This window comes from Ipomoea triloba, chromosome 2, assembly GCF_003576645.1.
Source record: "Ipomoea triloba cultivar NCNSP0323 chromosome 2, ASM357664v1".
Taxonomy (NCBI): Eukaryota; Viridiplantae; Streptophyta; class Magnoliopsida; order Solanales; family Convolvulaceae; genus Ipomoea; species Ipomoea triloba.
This window is the reverse complement of record NC_044917.1, coordinates 1,613,320-1,637,161: the sequence shown is the minus strand read 5'-3', so window position 1 is coordinate 1,637,161 and position 23,842 is coordinate 1,613,320. Positions and strand designations below refer to the sequence as shown.

At 36.6% G+C, this 23,842-nt stretch overlaps 5 protein-coding genes and 4 non-coding genes across 9 annotated transcripts; 5 read left to right on the top strand and 4 right to left on the bottom strand.

The window, feature by feature from the left end:
• Positions 1–1,553: 1,553 nt before the first annotated feature.
• LOC116006023 lies at positions 1,554–4,759 on the top strand. Its single transcript, XM_031246276.1, has 9 exons — positions 1,554–1,892; positions 2,090–2,293; positions 2,391–2,493; positions 2,691–2,770; positions 2,854–2,931; positions 3,136–3,227; positions 3,631–3,742; positions 4,089–4,214; positions 4,288–4,759. The coding sequence occupies exons 1-9, from the start codon at positions 1,578–1,580 to the stop codon at positions 4,402–4,404; spliced, it is 1,227 nt and encodes a 408-aa protein (XP_031102136.1). The 5' UTR covers positions 1,554–1,577; the 3' UTR covers positions 4,405–4,759.
• Positions 4,760–5,008: 249 nt separating this feature from the next.
• LOC116011241 (kelch repeat-containing protein At3g27220-like) lies at positions 5,009–9,272 on the bottom strand. Its single transcript, XM_031250784.1, has 7 exons — positions 8,888–9,272; positions 8,491–8,676; positions 7,849–8,078; positions 6,859–7,029; positions 6,271–6,376; positions 5,780–5,986; positions 5,009–5,407 (listed from the first exon to the last, which is right to left on the bottom strand). The coding sequence occupies exons 1-7, from the start codon at positions 9,071–9,073 to the stop codon at positions 5,243–5,245; spliced, it is 1,251 nt and encodes a 416-aa protein (XP_031106644.1). The 5' UTR covers positions 9,074–9,272; the 3' UTR covers positions 5,009–5,242.
• Positions 9,273–10,125: 853 nt separating this feature from the next.
• LOC116011240 (uncharacterized membrane protein At1g16860) lies at positions 10,126–14,747 on the bottom strand. The gene is made up of 5 exons (XM_031250783.1): positions 14,236–14,747; positions 12,555–13,514; positions 11,783–11,938; positions 11,260–11,471; positions 10,126–10,605 (listed from the first exon to the last, which is right to left on the bottom strand). Exons 2-5 carry the CDS (start codon positions 13,443–13,445, stop codon positions 10,407–10,409), a joined length of 1,458 nt encoding a protein of 485 aa, XP_031106643.1. The 5' UTR covers positions 13,446–13,514; positions 14,236–14,747; the 3' UTR covers positions 10,126–10,406.
• A 3,674-nt stretch (positions 14,748–18,421) lies between these two features.
• On the bottom strand, positions 18,422–18,865 carry LOC116009744. Its single transcript, XM_031248872.1, has one exon. It carries the CDS (start codon positions 18,717–18,719, stop codon positions 18,456–18,458), a length of 264 nt encoding a protein of 87 aa, XP_031104732.1. The 5' UTR covers positions 18,720–18,865; the 3' UTR covers positions 18,422–18,455.
• Positions 18,866–19,313: 448 nt separating this feature from the next.
• LOC116011502 lies at positions 19,314–19,402 on the top strand. Its single transcript, XR_004097053.1, has one exon. It is a non-coding gene; the product is annotated as a small nucleolar RNA R38 (small nucleolar RNA).
• A 47-nt stretch (positions 19,403–19,449) lies between these two features.
• On the top strand, positions 19,450–19,541 carry LOC116011510. The gene has a single exon (XR_004097061.1). It is a non-coding gene; the product is annotated as a small nucleolar RNA snoR20a (small nucleolar RNA).
• Positions 19,542–19,589: 48 nt separating this feature from the next.
• Positions 19,590–19,665, top strand: LOC116011509. The gene has a single exon (XR_004097060.1). It is a non-coding gene; the product is annotated as a small nucleolar RNA snoR64a (small nucleolar RNA).
• A 74-nt stretch (positions 19,666–19,739) lies between these two features.
• LOC116011503 lies at positions 19,740–19,819 on the top strand. Its single transcript, XR_004097054.1, has one exon. It is a non-coding gene; the product is annotated as a small nucleolar RNA R38 (small nucleolar RNA).
• A 466-nt stretch (positions 19,820–20,285) lies between these two features.
• Positions 20,286–23,672, bottom strand: LOC116009743. The gene is made up of 8 exons (XM_031248871.1): positions 23,262–23,672; positions 22,257–22,578; positions 22,028–22,113; positions 21,507–21,653; positions 21,310–21,412; positions 20,974–21,086; positions 20,741–20,845; positions 20,286–20,606 (listed from the first exon to the last, which is right to left on the bottom strand). The coding sequence occupies exons 2-7, from the start codon at positions 22,486–22,488 to the stop codon at positions 20,750–20,752; spliced, it is 777 nt and encodes a 258-aa protein (XP_031104731.1). The 5' UTR covers positions 22,489–22,578; positions 23,262–23,672; the 3' UTR covers positions 20,286–20,606; positions 20,741–20,749.
• Positions 23,673–23,842: the final 170 nt, after the last annotated feature.

Genomic DNA, 23,842 nt, shown 5'->3' with positions numbered 1-23,842 from the left:
TTTTTTTTTTTTTTTTTTTTTTTTTTTTTTTTTTTTTTTTGTCATTCATAGATTCGAGTCCTTAAGTGTTAGTGCTCACAACGAGAATATGTAGTATATGTTACGGAGCATTATGTAAGTAAGCACCTTAATTACTAGCAATTATAGGAAATGCATGTGCACCAAATAGGATATATATATATATATGATGTGAGGTGAAATTTTATATGTTGCTATCTTTATCCTATTTCTATCCCATTATGCCATTATGGTGATTTTGACTTAGTCGAATGTGACAAGTGTTTTTTCAATCAAAGAGTTACAGGGGTACTTGTTAGGCTGAAAACGCATGTATTAAGAGAAATGCACGTGTATGGGAACACAACACAATTGCGCAGAGCACTTACTATATTTAGTGGTAATAATGGGAGAAGTAAAAACAAATATACAATAAAAAATTATTTATTATAAATGATTGGTGGTATTTCTATATAATTTTTTTAAAGAAAATATCGCCTACAATAAGGTAATAAATTGTAATATGTATCTCAACTGGTTGGTAGGATTTAGACTTTGCATTTGTGATCGCTAACAATATTTATGAACTTAATTTTAGTTGATTGACCAGTTGAGTTGTGCTCTATTATGAGAGCGTCATATTGTTTTATAATTGATTGATGGGATTGTTGTGTTGTGTTGGTTAATCTCATTTGAGTGTCCTATTAGTTGACTTGGAGGGGGTTACAACGTAAATTATACCACGGACCATAGTCTACATTGCATTGTGGAGCTTGATTCAAAAATAACCTTCTGCAATTGACACATTATGTACATGTAGATAACTATTTATGTACTTGCAAACAAATTAAATGAACATAATAAGGTAATTACAGACACATACCATAATAGCTACAGATACATAAACAGTTAATTGCACATATAAAATATGTTAACTGCAGACATATAACATGTTAACCAACATCTTATGTGTCTGCTGTTAACATATTTTATATATGCAGTTAACATTTTATGTGTTTATAGTTATCATATATTATGTGCATGTAATTATAATATTACATGCATTCTATTTGTTTACAAATACAAAAACTATTAATTCTAGCTATCGAACATGTTAACTACAAACACATAATTTTTGGACCAGAATTCACAATTGAAGTGCATGCCACTATGCATATTTGGACATTATGATCGGTGATGAGATGTCTATTGATATTTCTATTCCAAATTATTATGTCGAACCGGATTCAGAATATACCATTTATATACTGAATGCTTACAATTTACATATTGAATGTTCACAAATTGAATTGTGAATATTCAGTATATAAATTGTGATGGGTCCATATTGACCTTGCAAGGTGGACTCGGGTCCACAGACTAATTTGCTTGGGTTAATTCTCATGGGCTCAAAGAAATGCAAAAGCCCAAATCAAGAACGACACGGCGAGTGTATCATACCACTTCAAAGCCCAATCAAGCACAGGAGACAAAGCCCCAATTGTCAGATTTTGCTCACAAAGACACTACTTCATATACGTTAAACGTAGAACTGTAGAAGGGAGTAGATTTGTGTTGTTATGGCGACTTCACAGTCTCTTTCATCCTCCATGGAAGCAATATCGAGCTCCGGTTTCATTCCGAGGTTTTCAGAAAGGCCTTGTGCTGTTCAATCTGTCAAAATCACTGCTGACTGGCTCGGCAGCTGGGGGAATCTGAAATCCAGTGTAAGCGTGGCACATGGAATCTCCTCTTCCGTCGCCGGCTCTCGAATTGCGGCGCTTCCGCGCGAAGAATCGTCTGGTGGAGACGCCAACGAGGAAGAGCAAAATCGTCGGCTCAATGACGAAAATGGATTTGGTTTGGCTTCTGAAGGAGCTGTTTCCTGGTCTCAGGTACCGGCATTCCACGCATCAATTCGCCTTGATTTTTATTTGTCTTTGTCGGAATTATCTGTATTCGTATGTGCGTGTGTGTATTTGTTTGAAACCGCTTGCGGTGCGGGTTTCCATGATATAATCTGTTTGTTGAAATGCCAAATGGGCAAATGGCTACTTAAGTCTTGTTTTGATGGATCTCTCATGTTCTGAAGGGTGATTCTGATGGGAAAATTGAAACTTACAAAGATAGAATAGCGAAAATGGTTACGCCCCTTGAAGTATCACATGGAAGCACGGTAGGGGGAGGTACAAGGGCTGGGCTCTTCAGGACACCGATATCAGGGGGCGTGCAAAGTGCCACTTCAGCCCATGGTTTACCAAAACCTGCATTAGCAGTTCGCAATCTAATGGAGCAGGTAAAGTTCTTGTTAGGTGATATTTGAATTGCAATGCTTATTCCATAACAGATAATCGATCTAACCTGTTATTCTTCTTGTTTTGGAATGGTTGCAGGCTAGGTTTGCCCATCTATGCACTGTGATGTCCCAGATGCATCATCGCCGAGGGGGTTATCCATTTGGTTCCCTTGTAGATTTTGCACCAGATGCCATGGGGCGTAAGTTGTTAAACTCTATTGTTTTGATACTCCATGTACAGCTTTTTCATCCAATCTGATTTTTCGTTAAGCATCTATCTGAGTTGGAGAACCTATGATAGAAAATTTGGCATGTAGCTGCATTCCAACATAGGTGTAAAAATCTGTTCCAATTTGCTGCAATGTTTTGACCTGGTTCTTTGGCTTCTTCTCTACAGATCCAATATTTTCATTCTCGCCATTAGCTATTCACACTAGGAATTTGTTAGCTGACCCAAGATGTTCGATGGTTGTGCAGGTTAGTGAGGTTGATTACAAAAAATTATGTGTGCGAGTTATATTGTTCAATTGTTGAGTTACCTGAACCTTTTGGCATTCTAGATTCCTGGATGGAGTGGCTTATCAAATGCAAGGGTAACCATATTTGGTGATGTTTATCCTCTCCCAGAAGACCAACAGGTGGTTGCATTCTTCAGTCTATGATATGAGGTTCATATATGGTTTTGCATTTTATATATGTCATATGTGGAACAGCCTATTATTGTTATTTCCTGCTATTATATTATAATGTTCTCTCTGATTTGTTCAATTCTGATGACAATTATCTCAATTTAGAAATTGAGTGTGTATAACCTAATAACTGTCTTGTTTCTCTGTTTCCAGGATTGGGCTCATAAACAGTACATAGCAAAGCATCATCAAGGTCCTTCACAACAGTGGGGAAATTTTTATTACTTCAGGATGCAAAACATAAGGTTATCTTCTTTTTTTTCTTCTTCTTCTTCTTCTTCTTCTTCTTCTTTTTTTTTTAATAAACAAATTATTATTATTCCATAAAAAGGAAAAAGGTTAGCAGTTTTTGTGTCTGCATTCTACATTAGACATTAGCAAGTTGATCATGCCTTGGGGTTCCTTAGTCTCACTGCTCTATCTTAAAAAATTAATCTGCTTAGAGTTTTAATTTCATTTGTTTGCTAAGTTGTGAGTTGCTAGATATTCATTCTTATAACTCTATCTCTCTCCTTTTTATTATTATTACTATTATCAAGGGTACCTTTTTGTGCACATTTCATATGTATGCCTTTGTGATAATAGAAAATGCCCTCAGGAGAACCTTTGTGTATCTAAAGAACTGACTTGTGTATATCTCACTGACAGTGACATATACTTCATTGGAGGTTTTGGAACAGTTGCTTGGGTTGATGTCAATGAATATGAAACCCTCGAGCCTGACAAAATTGCTGTTGATGGGGGTGAACAAAACCTCAAGGTAGGCAAATTGAACTATGAGAAAAATGGCATCCTTTTACCATGTGCCTCTCTATAGTGTTTGGATACTTGAACAACTGAGAAATTCAGTCTGTGTCTGCTAATTAAAAAAAAATCAGTATATATGGTGCAACTTATTTAATTTTAGTGGCTTTGGCACATTACATCTAATTCTCTTATTGGTATTGAAACATAGTTTCTCAGTAAGTAATAGAAAATCTTTATCAATGATTCTCTATAAGACACATAAATTAGTCAAATGACTTGGGATAATCATGTCCGTGTCCCAAACAGCACCAAACACTTTCTAACTTTTAATTGCAATTGTGATATTGCTATTGATGCAGGAACTGAATGCACTCTTCTCAAAACCCCTAAAAGATCTTCTTTCACAAGAAGCTGAGGTGGACGATGTCGCTCTGATATCAATAGACAGTAAAGGCACTGACATTCGTGTCCGCCAAGGTGCACAGGTACACATTTTATTCTGCACTCTTTTTCTTCAACTTCAGAGCTGTTCTCACCTTCCTCCAACTCCCCCTGCAGTTCAACATTCAGAGGATATCCTTTGAAGAAGGGCATTCGGTTGAAACACTAGAAGAAGCCAAATCAGCGCTCCGGAAACTAATAAATAAAGGCAAAGTTCACAATTTGCAGAAATGAAAACTTTCCATGCTCTTTTCTGGACTTGTGGAGGTTGTGAAACTAGGTTTAAGCGGAACTTGTAACATCATGATTTGGAATTCGCTTGCAAGCTTGTAGCATTAGAAATACTAAGCAATACTTACTATGAGGGTTCTCAGGTGAGAGTTTGCAAAGAGGTGCTAAATTTTCCACATCTAGTCTAGAATAATAATAATAGTGTCATACTAAGACATGATGTGTGTGAGATAGAATAAACTTGTCTGCTTTAAAAATGTGCTGCCAAACTTCTGTGTATGCCACTATATGCCAATTGTTATATTGTGAATCACTGACATACATATTCATTTTTAGTATATTGGAAGTTTATTTTTAATGTTTAATTTTAATAAGTTCAAGGTTAGCATATTACTTAAAAGTAAACCTTATTATATTAAAAAAATAAATATGTATCCTAGTTCAGGATATAATTTGCTAGTTTGAGCTCTTGGCTCTTTTATCTTTTTTTTTTTTTTTAAAAAAAGTTATTATTATTATTATTATATGTGATTTCACTGCACACGTCAGGGATAGTAATTGCGTTTTCTTTTGGTCACCCAACCAAAAAAAAATTGATTCCAAGGTATAGTCAAAAAGGAAAGAATTTCTTTGAATGAATATACATCAAAGTCAGACATTATGGTGTCAAGGCACAAACCTGTGGCATGAGATAGCAAATCTATGTAGGAGGTCAAAGGTTTAAACTCTATTTCCATTCAAATGTACAAAATTTTTGAAAAGAACTTTAAAAAAAAATCAAAATGAATATATTTGAAGAATTGATTATGATTACGGCTGACTAGAAACAGATGAGAAGAACTCATAACTCCAACTTAGTTCTCCACATCTCCCCAATGACCTTTTTTGGTGCTGGATCATCAGGCCCCTTGTCGCGTTGCCCTGATGTGAAGTACAACCATCCATCCCAGAACCCAACAAGAGTGGTTTTCACGCGGAAAGGAAGTTTTCCAACGACTTTCCATTTCTGTAAATATTCAAAACCAGAAGCAGGCAAAATATTTATAAAAGGGTGAAAACAGATGCATGACTAAGAATTAGCAGGGCTTGGTTTCATAATGTGCAGGTTCAACAGGTCTTGCGGAATCCAGATTCCAAATAGGTTTACCAAGATGGTGTTACTATTAAAGAGTTGCTAACTAAATGCAGAAAGAACACATTCAGAACAAGAGAGGGAGCTAATCCGCAAGGTTGGAGACTTGCAGAGTTGCAGGCAGCTTCGTGTAATGAGTTATGTATACAGGCTAAGTAACGGCAGCAGGAAACTCAGAAAAGCATTCAACCATTCACGTGCGAAAAAAAAAAAAGGTGCACTGCCCAGAATGTAAATGGAGGGTACCTGTGTGTTGAACTGAAACTCGAATATTTCACCAACAAGAATCATCCTTTTGGTTTCTGGGTGCTTCTCAGTTGTTCCTCCAGCAATGAAAATTGAATTGTTAACGATTGCCCAAGCGAACTCTATATGGGAATCTGGTTTAGGCATTGGAGGCAAAGTTTTCCACTTCATATCATCATCTAACATGTAAACATGATCATATACAACCTGCAGAATTCAATATCCATGATAATAATTTAATAATTAAACATCAAGCAAATGAGCCCTTATATTTGAAAAACCAGTGGCATGAAGTTTTGGAAATTGTATGGAATAGAGTAATCATCCTCACAGTTTGCAATAAATCATGAGGTTTCCTTGCAAAAAGTGAGAACTAGAAAATCCAACCAAGCAATAATAGTACACAAAAGCATGCTCATTGGAAACCAGCAAACATTCACAATGGATAATACACAACCATTCAGTGCTGGATTAATTTACTGTCAGATTACCTCATTCCGACGTGAGCATTTGAAAATTGGTGATCCAGGTTTGGCCATAAAATCACCCTCTTGACCACCAAAGACATAAAGTCGATCATCAAATACAACACAAGTCCTGCACAAGATTTATGGTAAAATGCAGAAAATCAACTTTAAGGAGTGCCTGACAATCACATGATAAGTCCTTTAATATTAATCAGTCTTTTTCACCAGAAAGATAAACATGGATGACTTTCTCCAGAAGGAGCTTGGCAGCTGAAGTCCCATAGGAAGTGCTAAGTGGCTGATGTTCCACAGTAACAAAGAAATTTGTTATTGTTCCTATATAGTGATACTTTTTTGGACAATACAGGGCAGCCATTGTTAATCTGATACACATATCGAACACCAATATTTTCTATAGAAAAGTTTATTTTATTACTTAATTATATATATATTTTTTGGAAACAACTTATTTATATATTTAATTAATTAAAAAAAAAAAAAAACCTTCTGGAGGAGGAATGCAGAGGCAGGTAGAAACCATCCTTGAGTATAACATAAACAAGACACCACTTGTATGTGCACAACATAAACACTTGTGAGTACCCAACATACCTATGAGGCCCACCACGAGGAATAGGTATCTCAGAGCGCCACTCTGTTTCTAAGACTTTTCCATCTTCAACTGCAATACTCCAATGCTCTAGTGCTGGAGTGTGCCGATTCTCTTTGCTTCCACCCATCACATGGAGCCGGCCTCTCCAAAGCGTTGTTGCAGGTGCATACCTGAAATTCACTAATCAGTAATCTTCATGCACATTGAATCTAAGGAGGTCTGATTAACAGCATATTTACTACTCAGTATTAGACAATACTAAGTGCAGAGTTGAGCCCTAGATGCAGTAAACATGAGAGCAACAGTCACATGGGGCATGCATACATACATACATACATATAACAGATATGTATGTTTGTGTGTTATATGTATGTATCCACAGTACAAAGGCGAGTTTGCTGCTACCATATATACAAGGACTACTAATAAATGTAAAATCCCTAATCTATGGTATAATTGATTCTGAAACTATAATACTAAGAAACCACAAAATTTATGAGATAATTACACATTAGACTGTGATCTTATTTTTTTGTTTTGTTTTGTTTTTTATTTTTTGTTTTTTGTTTTTTGTTTTTGTTTTTTGTTTTTGTTTTTTTTTTTTTTTGTTTTTGTTTTTTAAGACCTTAGGACATCAAATGTTCCTGAATGTTCATAAAGTACCTTGAAAAATTATTTATGAACTAAAAGTGAAAAATGGAATAAATACTTGCACAGAATTACTTTGATTCAAAAACTTTTAGGCATGCCATTTAGAATGAACTTAGATCCAAAAGGAGAGATAAAATCTGAAAACTCACAAAATAAAATGCTAAATGCAGAGGAGTAACCTAAAAACTATGTGAGGTGGTAGACTGGTAGCTTATCCAAGTCAGTTCAGTAAGAACACATCAGCTATATGACTATCAGCAACAAATATGATATTTTTGGGTAATTTAAGAATTCTTGCATGTAATTGAAAAGACAATTACTAATTAATAAATTCTTACCTTGGTACTGGCAGGGGAGGCATATCCTGCCATTGCTTTGTCACAGTGTCCAGCACAAATGTGTGTGCAGTAGGGCCTCTACATTGGGGACCATACTGTCCAGTGACAACATAAATGTATCTCCCATCTGTTACCATACCTAAATGTGAATGGGCCATATCTTTGGGCATATCAAACCTCCCTCCCCAAGTGTTATCCGTAAAATTGTATATGTCAACGTGAGAATGAACCTATTACATTAAAGAATGTAGTTAGGACCATCACTTTGTTAACCAAGACATGAATTTTTGCTCATATTGCATTGTGTAAGAAAGGCAGAAGTAGATTCAGTGCAATTTTTTTTTAAACATAGAGAGCTTGTTTTTCATTTCAACATAGCAGATAAGGAGCAACTCAAAGCTATAAAACACATTTATACCACAACTTGATACTTCTAAATATCATAACAAGCCAGATTTAATAAACAAGTAACTTTATCATCCTAAAGCAGCTCAAAACTTATGGATTGAGTAATTCCAAGTGTCTGAAGTAGAAAGAACTCAGACCAAAATCATAACCCCATAATTAGCTCCTCATCAAATTCCAATTAACAATAAGTTACTGATTACTATAGGGAAAGAATGTGGTGGAGAATCTCCTCACAAAATCAATGGTTCCATATCCAGCAAAGACATAAAGAAGGTTCTTGATTTGTATTGCAGCACCATCAAGACGAGGCACTGGGGCTGGGGGCATCTTCTCCCATTTTAACTCTGGAGCAGGCAAATCAGCAAAGGTAGCTGATAATTTCCTCTCAGAAACATCTTTTTTACTCTTCTTAACTGCCCCCTGTCAACAAACAAATGTCCCATTTCAAACATCAGATCAAGAGCCATCAGACCATCATAGAAATCAAAGCTTGACATAAAAATAACATATGTATCTCGGAAATGTATGTATCTATCCGCAGTTGAATTTAAGAGTTTTAAGCCAAACATTGATTATATTTCTAAGAAGTAGCAGACGGTGAATGGATTATGAGTAAGCAAGACAACCTCACCTCCGATATGTGTGTCTGATTTGGGAAGATAACGGCATTGGTGCGGGAGACAGCCCAGTTAGCAGAGGAAGACGACGAAGCCCACAGTAGATCTGCTACGAGCGCGGCTCCTAACAGCCCCGCGCATATAAAAACCAGCTTCGTTGTTCTGTTCTTTCCCGTAGCTCCTCTCGCACCAAATCTCATTGCATTTGTTCCTTCTCAATCGCCACTCACCGACTACAACTACTTCTTCCGTAATCCAAATCCCTTTCTCGCAATTCTTTGCTCGTGGCAGTGAAGCTGTCGCAATTCCTTGCTCAAATGAAGTATAACCAAGAATGTACCTTCGTCTTTAAGAAATCGCTACAGACTAAAATGCGATACAATAGAGAATTAGAGATCATGGAACTGTACGGTAAATCGGTAATGAAGCAGGAAGCTGAGAGATGAGAACTGGTAGTTTTTTTCGCGGGCTTTCTGAAACTTTCTGGTGAATTGGGCATTTGGGCATGGACTGAATGAAAGATTTCGAGTTTAATATGCAATACTAGCCCATAAAGCCCAGCCCATTAAGGTGCCAAGCCCAAAATTTTGTACAACATGCAATAGTTATACCATGGGTCCTGGTCCATCAGGTGTACCCGTGTTTATTTTGAATCGTGAACATTTAGTATGTAAATTATAAACATTTAGTATGTAAATGATGTATTTTGGACTCGGATCCACAGAATAATTTGTTGTATACATGCGAGAGCGTACATAAGAGATGTCGAGATCGATTCACCTTATTTTATTATATAAAACTATCAATGCATAGTAGGTTAATTTTAATCTTGTTTAAATCACGTTTATAGAGTTTATTTAACTAAAGACTAACATATACTATTTAATATGACATGCTATTGCCAAAGGCCTTGTGGTCTAGTGACACTCGGTATCTCGATTTACGCTCTCACATGGATGATGGGAGTGGGTTTGAGCCAAAAATATGACACGCCATTTAGTTGCTGAACATGTATATTTCAAGTTCAGCTCTCTACGAAAATTGTCGACCTTTTTGATTTGAACCGATCAACTACAAGCAACCTGAGCTGATTACCTCGTCCTTTGCCGGCTAGGGTCACAAGACGGACTTTATCTGCACCTACGGGGATTGCAAACTTTCCCATAAATCAAAACATTCACATATACCTACTTTCCCACTGTTCAAAGCTGTTGGGTTAATATATAATAATATTTGCGGTATAAACACACCCTGTTCAACTGGTAAGAATTTTGCATTCCAAAAAAAAAATGACCATTACAAAATCATAAATGTTTTGAGAGTAAACATAGATGACAAAAACCCTACTTGAGCTATACAGAAATTAGATATTCATCCACTATGTTCAAACAAGCAATGTTCTACCATCCTTAAGCATGCATCATCATCAATTGCATACTACCATAGTGTCATTATCACTATATATACTGCAACCACACAACTATCACAGCACAAATCACAGAAAAAATTGAATTTTACACTGGATACTGAGAATCAAACAGGTATGACATCAGCTTTCGACGCGTCATCACACCTCAAAATAATCCCCTCAAGGCTAGCTGGAAAGATGCATTTCATCCACTGGCATCCTGTTGTTAATGGCTCTGGTTCTGGGGGAGGCACAATCATAAGCACATTCTCAGTCCTGTGCACCACCCCCATTACACTCACTGTGCTTCCTTCTTTGATATACCTACCAAAGGGACAGAAGTTAGTATCTATCCCCAAGCATTATAATTTGCTAATGCAAGAGGGAAGTAAAAATGAAAAATATTTGTTGGATAGCTTCTGGTTTTGGCGTTTCTGATCTTGGTTAGTAGTTTTTTTTTTGGGACGACAAGGGAATCCCGCATCCACTACCCGAGGGTGCATTATAAACCAAGCCTTGTGATTCTCGGCAAAGAACCACAAGAAGGTAAACCAGACAAGGTTGCCATAGCTGACCAGGATAGGCCACTCCCACTGGGAGTCGAACTTAGATCCTTGTGGTTACCAAGCCAACAGCCTGACCAACTTGGCTGGGGTAGCCCCTGGTTAGTAGGTTTTTTATGATCCTCCGAGAGAATCCGGCCATTGCTGGCTCAAATGCTATGGGAGTTGTTTGGCCTAGATTCTTGCAGTTCTTGTTTTCTTTTGTCAGTTATATAGAAAAACAAATAGAATACTAAATTATATCTTAAAATTTGCTGATGAAGTGTTTTAGAGGATTTGCAGTGTTTTCCAGATTGTGATCCAGCTTACACTGCATACATCCTTCTTCTACTTAAATGGTGACTTATTGTGGTGCACTAGAGTTGCTAGATGTGAATGAACTCCTCAAACTAAACAAGAGAAGCAAAACGCTTACCCTTCCTTCAATCGCATTGTGCGGTCATCGCTTGAAAGATTCCTCTCTCGCAACCACCGGATGAAGTCAGGAGATAAATCCTTGTTCAAAGGGTTGACATCTACAACCACAGATTCCTCCACATAAGGTGTGACCTTTGCTCCATACCCAGTCTTAACCAACGCTCTCAATCCAGACTGAAAATCGGAGATGTAGAAGTCGACTACATGCTTCTGAAAGAAAACGAGAAGATGTTTCTACTCAACACTTTTAAAGCTCAGCAAGCCAAGAAGTGAAAAAAAGGTAATCAACAAGAACATTTCAAGGTCTTAGTCCCCAACTCCTGACCCTAAGAGGTAAATCGGGACCTAAAAATGACAATAATCTTATTATATTTCACTTAGGAGCTTACAAGTTCCAGCGACATTTCAGATGATATAACAGATGGCCAGGATATAAATAAAGGAAGAAAGTGGCTTCACTGATTATATAAGATTGAATTGAAAACAAACAAACAGACAGGAAAGGCTAATTAGCTACTCACTTCTGATGATCTGAGTCCCCATGTAAAACGACGATGTGTTGGATTTGCAGCTTTGGAACCCCAACCTCGATACTCGTACAAACTTGAAGATGTATAGACACACCTAGGAACCCTTTGGAAGGATGATTCAAGAGGAAAGTTCCCGCAGGTCACCACCTGAAATATCACAAATCATAGTTTAGCATTTTATGTGGATATCAACTAGGGAAATTCGAAAACAATGCAAGCAAGCATACATTGATATTAATGCGCAATGCTTTCAGAAAGGATTTGTTTTCCCAAAAGCGTGTAATAAAGCTTTGAGTAAGAGGGTGGCAGTATCATATCAATGAGAACAAGAAAGAATATGTTGGATGTTCATTTGAAAGAAGCACTTATCATAATCCTGAAGGCAGAAGCCAACAGTAGGGGGAGTAAGGTTCATGAGAATGATCAATAATTGAAGGCAATCTAGACAAGGTAGAAGAGAATGTGTCCATGATCAGATTTGAAAATGAAATTCACCATGAGTCATAGCTGATTTCCTTATTCTAATCAATGCAATCAGAGAGAGAACACATGGCTTCTCAACTCTTAATCTTTCACTATCTATTTTCCAAGTTTTTCCACCTTGGGGTTGGGAGGAAGCAACAGAACCATGTTATTAATTGTAACTCTACAAGAGTCCTTGGCAATGGGAGTCAAATGCTAAATCAGAAAGAAAGAGTGATTACCTATCTAGCATCAGATCTGAAAATAACAAGAATGGCACCATTTTAAAGAGAACACTTACCCCAGAAACCTTGACATATTCTCCATTTTTTGCAGTTCTTAATTCAGCATCTGGATATCTAGCAATGAAACCTATAATAGCTTTTTTTCCCCAGCAAGAATTCCATGTAAAGAGGACGGTAAGAATGCCAAATAGAACTATGACAACCACTAGCAGCACAGCATTGTGCACTGCACCTAGAATAAACCCACCCGCGATGAAGCCCATGACAAATAGCAAAATCATTGCCCATAAGATAGGTTTTGGGAAGTTTCTCCTGAAGGAGAATTCATCATGTTGGCTAAGAGTTGTCACAGCGTGGTTGTTAACAGTACCAGGACCAGGCTTTTTCATAGAACCCATTGTTTCCAATGGACCAGAGACCTTTCTTGGTGCCCCAGAAGAATTCAGTGGGCCAGAAGAGATGGGGCCAGAAGTAATAAGACCAGTTGTTGGGAGAACTGGCAGTTGAGGTCCTGATTGGCGGCCAGTTGCTATGCTCGATTGAGGTCCAGATGACCTTTTTATAGGTTCCCCATGCCTGTTAAGAGGGCCAGAAGTTGATTTCTTCATTGAAGCTGAACCAGTCACCATCATTGATGAAACAAGACCTGAGGTTGAGTGACTGGCCCTGGCAACAGCATTAGGATTTATAGGTCCTGAATGTGAAACATTTCCCGCAAATGATCCAGTTCTTGAAGGAGCACTAGTTATAGGTCCCGATTTCCTTGACTTTGAGCCATCCACAGGGATATCAAACATTTTCCCAAGTTCTCCAGACTTCTTGATGTCGCCACCAGTATAAGGCATGGCAACAAAACTCATTGTTGGTGTCCTTTCTTTTGGCTGCTCAGGCCGTCCTGACACGTATAGCCCATTGCTGAGCTGGTGAGATGGGAATCTAGAACCCATCACGCTCTCTTATGGAGGACACCTGCCACAAGCGCACACCAATGCAGATACTTTGGCCTTAGTAAGTACCTTGTAAAAGAAATAAATGTGTCAGTTGTGCATTACAGGCAGAGGAGAGTAATACAAACAAACAAACAAAGTACTAAAGATCAAATCCAAAGCAACCTGAGTAAACTGAAGGACCTAACCTCTCATACTGTTAATACAGTAACTCTTCAAATCTTAAAAACCAAATTTTTTGGTGGCACACTAATCAAGTGAGGATAGGAGATGTTAAAAGTACTTTTTATGTAGACATTGTGGAAAGCAAGATAATCTAATCCTAATTAAATTGACTTGTGAAACCACTAGGTCCTTACTTCAACAAAGATCCTAAACACAGAGACTCAGAAAATTAGAAAAATAACAATTCTGTACTGAACCTGTGGATTTCAAATCCAGAAATCCAAACCCAGTCTAGATGAATTCATTTCATAAAACTATGTGTAACAAAGGATAGATCAGAAACCCAAACTGACATCTCAAAAGCCAAAAATAGCACTTCTCCATTTCAAACCATTAAAACAAAAACAGCCATCCCCATCCTAGAAAAGCCAAAGATAATTTCTTTTTTCCATATTTAGGTAAGTAAAGAACTGTTAAGTTGTCAATTCTTATCTAAATGTATTCCCCCGCAACAAACCTCACTGTTTTAACCCACATTTCACTAGAATGCGCTAATGTTCCCATCCCAAATCCACAGAAAAGAAGACACAGCAAGAGCATTCCAATTTGGGAGCCAAAAACTCACCAAACATGAACAAGATCGAGTCCGCAGATGTAACAGCAAATCACGCAGAGACAATGAGAAGACGGTTAAATGCGAAGAAGGAAGAATGAAGATTTGAGCAATGCTGATAATCCTGAGAAAAACTCAGATCACAAATCTGTAAATAACTGAAAAGCACCTTATTACAGTACACTTCAGCTTTGAAATCGAGTATAAGCTAGCTCAAAAGATTCTGAGCTCACAAGCTTGCTCTCTCTCTCTCTCTCTCTCTCTCTCTCTCTCTATCCCTCTGAAAATCTTCAGATAAGCGCAACAACTGGTGGTTGTCCCGTCCGGCAAAAACCTCAAAAAATGGTAATGCTGAAAGCAAGATTTAAAAAATAATGTAGGAGTGAGCAATCACAGAGATAATATAATGTACGAGCGGAGAATGAGCAGTGAGGTGAAGTGTGTGATTGTGAGGCCACAGTAAAAACTAAAAATGGGTAGCGTTTCTTTTTCTACTGGATGCTTGGCTGTTAAAACTCAGAATTCGGACATGGATGGATGGATGAATGAATGAATAGCAGAGACGGTAATGATATACCTTTATCCTTACTTCACTACTCACTTATTTTTCTTGTTACAGATTTTATAATACATTTAAAAATAAACAAGTTTTTTTTTTTTTAATAACAACCCAGCTATTGGAAACAATTGAGCTCGCACGGGTAGCTCAGTTTGTTACATGAGTAAATTTTGAGAAGAAAAATCATAAATTCAGTCGCACTAACAACAATGTATAAGCAACCTCTCAAAGTTGGCGGCTTTTTGTATGCAAAGTTATCATGGTTTACATCATTCCAATATGCTCTATTAGCCCCGGCTGTTAGAGAAGAAACAATTGATAAGAGCTCAATTCTACTAGCGCTCAATGCAGTTTAATTTTATCCTAGTGAGAATATAGAGCACAATTCAAAACAATTTTTTGAAGAAAACAACAATAACAATGAGAAAAATGACATTTTTCATTTCTAAATTATAAAATACAAAAGTCATGTTTTACTTTTATTCACTCAAACACCTTTTGTAGGGCATGGTATTTTTTTTTATATTACTAAAAAATTTTAAGATGTCAATTGAAATCAGTGTCTTTTGCATTAGGTATAACTAAACATAGTAAATGAAAAGTCTCTAGTTTTGTACTAGATATTGTGGAGGCACTATAGACTTTTTCATAGATTAAACTGATAGTATACAATGTATCTATTGTTAAAAATTGTGTAGTCAAACCAACATAAATATAAATTTAAGTAGAGAGCTAACAAATTTGATATTTAGCCCCTGTAAATATGTCAATAACATATACATATACAATATTATAAGATTAGAGTAACTCACTTCAAATTAATACGGAGTAATTTTTATTCAATCACAAGTTTTCCAATCAAAGTACATTGTGATCTCACACATCGAGATTAATTATTTTCATGGCAAAACAGTTCCTTACAAGTTTCCATTTGAAACTTTTAACTCATCTCTTTTAAACGGAAAATGATGGTATGGATCAAAATTTGTAGTGACGAATCTCAATCATACAGGGATACTTAGGTCTTTTGCTTAGATTGCACAATACACACACTTCCGAACTAATGTTTATATTGCTTGAACGAATAATCATAATGTTTGATTTGAATACTCATTTCGCCAACTCATGGTTATACCTACTAAAAACAGTGAACATTTATAGAAAAATTCACATTTTTAACGAACCTATTGGTACGACTTCATTATTAATTAGATGTTTAGAACTCAACGTCAAAGTGCACAGTGTTCTACAACGTTACAATTTATAGTTGAATTTAAAAAAAAAAAAAAAAAAAGCATTCATATTTTTTGAGAATAAGGTTCAAATTGGCTAATAAACGTAATCTGAAAGTGCATACATTTGGGATGTTTAGTCATCTAATTGTACTTTTTTTTTCGTTCAGTAGCCTAATTGCACTTTTAAATTATGTTTAGTGGCCAATTTGAACCTTATTCCTTTAACAAATATGTGGCGTGAGGTATGAAAATAACCACATATATATGCCACAATTCATGGACTAAATATATCATTTTTCCAAGTGATTATTAATACAATGAAAATATGGGAGTGACAAAAACCATAAATCTTCAAAGAATCACAAACTTATTTTGTTATGAATCAAATTACATTCTGACTCTCTGAGTATCTGTGACAAAGAAATTATAGAATCAAAAGCAACCAGTAGACTTCAGCTCTTATCCTTCACAAAATCAATTGCTCATAAGCTTTGCACAATCTGCAATAGAAGGGAATGTAATCAATCAGTAGAATGTTATATGCACTGTCACCACTATTAACCCTTGCCACTGCAGTGACTATGGGTTTCAAACAGTTATTATTATTATCATTTTTTATGAGGTTTCAAGCAAACAGTTATTATGCCCAAGACACTACAAAGGATATGGATTTCAAAGTTCAAACCATTGCTATACCCTGCCCACATTATCACCATAGGAATGCAAGTAATAATTTATAAAAGCTGCTTTGCATGTACATAGTATAAACAATGTATTTCAGCAATGCTCTCTATTCTTCTGATTTACGGGAAAGCCCGCAGCTGTTAGTCAAAGGTACGCTCTGGGTGAAGTCTGCCTTGTAACTCTAGTTGGCAAAGGACCACAAGGAGATAAACTAGTACAGGTTGCCCATAGCCGACTGGCTCAAACTAAGAAGGCCAATAGACAGCTCCCATGGGAAGTCAAACTTGGGACGTTGTGGCACCTGCCTAACCATCTTGGCTGGGGCAACGTTCTCTATAGGATAAACACAAACTGCCAGCTAACTCAATCCCTTAACCTCTAAAAGGAATGTCACATATATTTATCATACAACGACATTGGCCGAGAAAAAAAATGGTAAACCAATTTTATAGAAAGTGAAATGTTGTTACTTAGTGACTTAGTGTTAGTGTTAGTCTTCTATATTTATGGCAAGGTTACTCTTTAAAGCAATATGAAAGCAGAGGGAAACAAACAAAGAAATTTTTTTTTATTTACATGCTCAGCTCCCGAAAAAGATTAAGCATTTACAATGCCAAATTCATTAGGCAAACCTCAGGGGCCAATTCAGCAAAGTGCAAAATGTTCAGAGTTCCCACACATTAGAGAAACATAAAATGAATCACTTTATTCTGATGAACAGATTAGGCTGTTGCAAATGCAATTAATTTATCAATGACATAATATAAGATAGTAATACTTTAACTAGTACGGGAACAAAACAAACATGAAAGACAGATTATTAGGCTGTGGAAAGGGGGCTCATCAAACTACATGCAACTAATGGAACACTTTGATTCAGATGCAAATTTTTGAAGTTGTGGTTCTAAGCTTCTCCAGCTCATTCAATTTACATGTACATAATATCCAAATTTTTTCTGCACATTCATGCTTTGTAGATGAGACAGCTTCTATATCCCATCCTATAAATTAAGAAAGACGAAAGGAGGTGCTTCAACAAGATGCACCAGAACAATATGACATGCATGATACTTCCAAACCAATTCAGAAGGCACTCCCAAAGACAGCACTAGTTTAATCAATATCTAACCACCAATTTCCAAGCAAGCTAGCAAGATAATAATCCAAGTACAATCCATAAACATGAAAAGATGCCACCTTTTGTGGTCATAGAAAAGGGACAAAAAATGGAGATAAACAAGAATCCTAACATCGGACAAGAATCAAATATGGAATGGGAACAGACTAAGATTACAGCAGTCAGTAAGTAAATTGGAATTCTAATCAAAGCACTAGTTATGGGGGTAGTAACTGGTAAATGCTATGTATTTCTGGCTATCTGCATACGTGATTTCAATCATGAATCAGTCAACACTCAAAAGCATGCCAAAGACTATATCTTTCAGTATATCATCAAATTAAAATGTCAATTCCTTTGGAGAATTGGACCGAACCAATTTCCCGTTGAAGATATAAGCACTAATTGAATCATAACTGTAAAGATTAACATTTTAGACCTAGACTGCCACCAACCGATATTAATCGCATCATAAACCTGAACAAAATGATGATTTTTTTTCTATATTGGAAAAATGGCGAGAAAATCAAACAAATACTCCGTAAAACTGTATGCTTCGTAGTAATTTAGTAAAAAATCAATATAGAATCGAATTAAATACAAGCACCTTGGAGGATCGGAACGGAACGGAAACAGATCAATGGCCGCCGGCATGCTGCTGATGCTCGAGATGGCGGCGCTCCTCGGGGAGAGCGACGAGGTATGAGAAAAGCATGCCGCCGAAGCAGACGTGATAGAGCGGGTCGATGGAGTTAGTCTGGATGTACTTTGCGTGGTAGTTATCCAATCCCCTCTTCGCCGCACTCTTGACGTAATCCATGGACATCATCGGCTTCAGGTGCGCCGGCACTTCCTTCACTTTCATCCCCTTTATCTCGTTGTAGAAAGTCCTCATCGCCATTCTCACCGAGATCCGATCGAAACTCTTAGTTACTCCTTCTTCTCTCTCGCTGCGTTCGGAACTGTAAAATCAAATCACTTAAATCAGTAACTCCCACAAACTCTCGGGTTTCAACCAGGTATTCTGACAGAGCAGACTCGTTTGGTTACAGGGACAAAGCTATTCCACTCCGGAATACGTAATCCCGGTATGCGCCGAGGACAGAAATGGAATATAAAAATTTGATATTCCAGCTCAGCCCTAGAAACGTAATTTTCTTATTCAACCGCCGCAGCCCCGTACTATAGTTGTTCCTCTGCCTCATCTACATCCCGGAGCTAGTTCGCTCTCTTCTATATATATCGCGCGATTATTAGGCTTTTTTCTCATGCATTTACCATATCATAAACCCTAATCCTCTCACGAATCTCTGCCGCGAGCTATAGAGCTCTGCAAATTAAAGTATTCTCAATAGTCGTGGATTCTGTACTTCGTCTGAAGATCTGAGCTTTTTTTTTTTTTTTTTAATTTTCATCCTGTTCTGGCATTGAACTGGAAATCGTGTTTGGTCGTCTGGTTTGTTTGCATTGTGTGTATTGGTTAGGGTTAATGTTGTTTCGTGGATGATGAGAACATCAATTATACAGTTATCCCTGTCTGATTTACTCTGTGCTGAATGCATACCTCTCAAGTCTGACACTGAACAACATTGCCTGCAATTTACTTTTTCTTTGATTCGATTTTGGAGTTTGCCTATGATGACGTTTTTGTATGGTTCCTGAAATGCTAGGTTTTAACCTGGCTACGGTGTTGATTATGCATTGAACTAGGACGGTCTGAGGCATTTTGTTTTCATCTTTTTTTTTTCCCTTGATAGAGGTAAATGATGAGTTTATGTACAGAGTTGAGTGCTCCTAACTATTGTTTTGAGTACAATGATTCTCATCTGAATAGGAAGATCTGATGCCTCTTTTGGTTTCATAATCTGTTTTATGTAGGGTTTTACAGCTATGTCAGCTTGTAAATCCTGATATTTCTGTCTTTCTTGAATGATGAGAATAAGCAATTACAGTTATCCCTGCCTGATGTATTCTGCTGAATGCTTGTGATCTGACATCAAAACATATTTACAGTTTTCTTTCATTTAGTATCTCATTCACCCAATCATTAACTAATTATTTGCAATGCTGTTGTGTGCTCATGTATGCAAAATTAATTCATCCTCTTTATTATATACTACGTAGTTACTATTTATGTTTGAGGATTGGAATGGGTGGCATCCACTGGTTATACTCTGCTCTTGGATTGGATTGGATCTCCTTAAGGTCACAAGGAGAGCTTTCTTTGGGTAGTGATTGTGAATTTTTTCATAAATAAAAGTATTATTATGTTTTTTTGTGCAACAGATTGAGTCATTCTGAAGAATGGTCATCATTCAAAGGAGATCGAGGCACCCTCCAAAAGCAATGCTCTATCATGGAAGTTTTGAACCTTTTGATGCAATTTGTTAATGTTTGGAAGAAGATAGGACTGCTATGTAGGCATGGTGTAAATCTTTTTATGAGAAAAAAGAGTGAGATGTAAATCTTGGTAGCCTGAAGTTGTGATTTGTAACAAACTGGCAGTCCTAGTATTGCAAGGAAGAGATAATTATCATGTCTTATTGAGTTATTTACATGTGTTTCACTTGATTTGGAGCACTTTGTTTTATCAAAGCTTGTATTATATTCCTTGAAGCAATAAATATAGGAATATACAGACTACAATTGGTTTACTCTATCAAAGCTTGTATTGCTTGGACTCTGAGAGCCTAGGTAGACAAACCTCAGTCTGAATGGCTAGCTTACAGTTTGCCATTCTCTATTTAGGTATGATGTACATTCACATAGCCTTGAGAAGTTGAACCCCCTGCAACAAAATATGAATTTGCAGATGACTCTGTAATTGACCCATTAATGCTTTTCATTTTACATTTTCTGTTTCTCCATATTAGGATAATCTTTCATGGAAATGGTCAAATACAAAAATGAAAACTTGTTTACCTCAAATCCTCAATATAGGCCCAACATCTTAAGCTCTGAAACATGGCTAGGATCAAGTTCACAGACATCCTTATTTAGTGCTTCTCGATCTTCTACCACATACTCCTGTCAAACAGATGACAATGAGAACAAACGAATTGACTTTATTATTAAACCTCTAAGCAAATAACAGAGGATGGGCAATAACAGTGGCCTAAAAATAAAATAAAAATGCCACAGCTGCATGTATAAACCTTTGTGAGTTCTTGTTTGGCAAGAACATGGTAGTGACGTTCAGTAATCCTCTGCCCACAAATTATTGCTATGAAGAAACCATAAAGTAAGCCCACAAACAATATTGCGAAGACTGCAAATTTCAACCACAAAAATAATACCAAAAAAAAGACTATTAATATATAATCAAGATAAATATAGGTTCATGGTGATAACACATCAATAATCCAAGGCACCTAGCACACCAGTGTATCAGAAGGTAGATGTTCTCACTCTTCTGGATCCATTTTCAGTTAAATGCACAATAAAGCCATAAGAAGTATCTAAGAGGATTTAATATCAGGGTAGAGTAATACCTGCCGTAGTATAAAAAGCATATGGATGTTCTTCATAGCCAAACATTTCCCTCAAAGCATCTCCATAAAATTTGTACACAATAACTGCTAAAGTTGCTACAATCTGTAGGAAGTGCTCCTCTATTACCGATAGACATATATTGAAAGAGTTTACCTATATAAAGTAAACAACAATAGATAGAGAAAGTTCTCCATACCAGCTGAACAATGACATAAAGGAATGCATGGTCTCTCGCTACAAGAAACTGAAATTTTAATCTCAACCACCAACGGTCAGGTGGTACATTTGCCCGTAGTATAAACTTTGCCCTGCATTCTGTACAGTTAGCAAAAGCAAAGCCCTCCTGCAAAATGAAAGAACATATATAGTAAATTACAGTTGGGATTGTCCCTAAACACTACTGAAATCAGTACTCTGACAATCAGCACCATTTTCAGGCAAAAGATCAAACTGCCAATATCCATCTTCAATAATAATAATGTGACAAGAATTACACTTAGATTATTTGAGTGAGTTCTCCCATCCATAATCCATTTGACCATCAGTGAAAACAATACGTACAAGAAAACAATTTTTTTACAAATAGGAAATGATTATATTTCTTATATCACAATCTATTGATAACCAATATGTAGTGAAGAAAAGGAACAAGCATAAACTTATAAGAAACTATTATAAGGACACTAATTATTAAGGAGTAAATATAAAATAATAGACCTTAGTTGATCTCCAATTATCAAGACAAGACCTGTGGACATATTTCTGGGTTCCCTTACAACGGCAAGGAGCAATCAAGTCTTCACCTGAAAAATGCGACCAGATAGTTAAGAATTTAGTCTAAATTAGCTTGGTGCTTTCAACCAAGAATACTGCACTAAGAACATCTTCCATCACAGACATTTATCAAACTCAATGATGAAATAGCTAGGTCAAAGTAGATAGATACCTTCAGTATCAAGGCATATGCGGCATAGTGGTTGCTCAGAGTGTAATAGCAATTGGCTTCCATCAACTTCAATACTTGAACAATCTCCAGCACTTGTGGAACAATCCCCGCTTTCAGTAATTTCTATTGAAAGTGAAGATAATTCTTCAGATCCCTCTATTACTTTAGAATGAAGTAAGATGGGTTTGGTTTCTGAATTATCCTCTATACTATCAATCGACAGTCTTTGCATTATGGAAAGCTTTGATACCAAATTGTACCACAAAATTCAGAACACAAGTTATAGTGCCTGAATACCATATCTCAATAGGTACAACAAAACCTGCAAAACAGTTTGAAATCAGAAGAAATGCCACTCGAATGATAAAATTAGTCTAAATACAATGTAAAATGTCCACTACCTCAGACCACAGCCAACATAGTAAACCATATAATGAAGTGATAGTCACATACATATTACTAGACAGTGCATCCCCATGCACCACACAGTCATATTAAGGATTACACTATTGTCAGCAAGTAAATTCCATTAACGATGTCATAGTAGATCTCCATTTTCTGGAAGATAGCAACTTAGTCTACTTTCCCAAATTCAACTACGTCTAAATTCAAAGAATCGAACATATTATTCTGGAAATTTTAGAATACTCGAAAAATCCCTGCAATATAATATTGCTAACAGAAACATATAGAAATACCAGATGTTCAAATATCAGGTAAAAAACCCACAAAGTCACCTAAACTACCATTAGGTGAGCTCAATCCAGCAGCAGTTGACTGGTAAAATTAGAGTTCCATTAAATAAAATGCTCAGGACCAACAATGACACCTTTTTATAAACAAGACACGACTAATAATTTCAGACAACAGTCATTTACCCTCTAATTCCTAGCTAGCCACATTCCGACTGTGCTGAGAAATCACAGACATCAAATTAATCATAAAATTCAAACCAGAAATAAATGAATCACAATGTCTTTCTATAAAGCATTTCCAGATCAAGACCTGATGAATGTCGAGGATTATTGCGTGACGATCCTGGTGATATTTGAAGAATAAAGAAGACATTACGTGGAAGATGATCCAAATATGAACGTCGGTGTAAGCATATGCATATGAATCGAGCTCAATGGACTAAATGAATTTCGATTTAGGGCTTAGAGGCGAAGAGAATGCGAGATGTAAGAAAGAGAATAACAGTCAATGCAAAGAGGAGAATAGATGAAGAATAAAGCCGACGACTTTGGACGGCGAGCGGGAGATCGTCGCCGGACAAACCTGGTCCTCGAACCTACTAGGAAAAGATCAATTAAATAATGCAATTCCTTTCTTTATCTTTATTATTACGAGTTTCCAAAAAAAAAAATCTTTATTATTACGACGAACTATACTATAAACAACACTACAGCAATCTATTTCAAAAAAAAAAAAAAAAAAACACTACAGCAATCGAGTTGACCCATCCTTGACCCAACACATTACATGGGATTGTTTAGACAACGTCATTGCCGCAAATTGCGGATTATGCCATGATTTATTGGATAATGCTACCAGCGTTATACCATATAATATATTAATATAAAACA

What these genes read in the sequence shown, in the direction of transcription:
- LOC116009744 (XM_031248872.1), bottom strand. Translation starts at nt 18,719, where the DNA reads ATGGCGATGAGGACTTTCTACAACGAGATAAAGGGGATGAAAGTGAAG.
- LOC116009743 (XM_031248871.1), bottom strand. Translation starts at nt 22,488, where the DNA reads ATGCAAAGACTGTCGATTGATAGTATAGAGGATAATTCAGAAACCAAA. An exon ending in ATAATTGGAGATCAACTAAG is followed by an intron (nt 21,654 to 22,027) that starts GTCTATTATTTT and finishes TTCATTTTGCAG; the next exon opens with GAGGGCTTTGCTTTTGCTAA. An exon ending in CCAAACAAGAACTCACAAAG is followed by an intron (nt 20,846 to 20,973) that starts GTTTATACATGC and finishes TCTGTTTGACAG; the next exon opens with GAGTATGTGGTAGAAGATCG.
- LOC116006023 (XM_031246276.1), top strand. Translation starts at nt 1,578, where the DNA reads ATGGCGACTTCACAGTCTCTTTCATCCTCCATGGAAGCAATATCGAGC. An exon ending in GAGCTGTTTCCTGGTCTCAG is followed by an intron (nt 1,893 to 2,089) that starts GTACCGGCATTC and finishes CATGTTCTGAAG; the next exon opens with GGTGATTCTGATGGGAAAAT. An exon ending in TTCAGGATGCAAAACATAAG is followed by an intron (nt 3,228 to 3,630) that starts GTTATCTTCTTT and finishes TCTCACTGACAG; the next exon opens with TGACATATACTTCATTGGAG.
- LOC116011241 (XM_031250784.1), bottom strand. Translation starts at nt 9,073, where the DNA reads ATGAGATTTGGTGCGAGAGGAGCTACGGGAAAGAACAGAACAACGAAG. An exon ending in GATATGGAACCATTGATTTT is followed by an intron (nt 8,079 to 8,490) that starts GTGAGGAGATTC and finishes TTAATGTAATAG; the next exon opens with GTTCATTCTCACGTTGACAT. An exon ending in AGTTTCAGTTCAACACACAG is followed by an intron (nt 5,408 to 5,779) that starts GTACCCTCCATT and finishes GAATATTTACAG; the next exon opens with AAATGGAAAGTCGTTGGAAA.
- LOC116011240 (XM_031250783.1), bottom strand. Translation starts at nt 13,445, where the DNA reads ATGGGTTCTAGATTCCCATCTCACCAGCTCAGCAATGGGCTATACGTG. An exon ending in AATATGTCAAGGTTTCTGGG is followed by an intron (nt 11,939 to 12,554) that starts GTAAGTGTTCTC and finishes GTGATATTTCAG; the next exon opens with GTGGTGACCTGCGGGAACTT. An exon ending in GGGGACTCAGATCATCAGAA is followed by an intron (nt 11,472 to 11,782) that starts GTGAGTAGCTAA and finishes GTTTTCTTTCAG; the next exon opens with AAGCATGTAGTCGACTTCTA.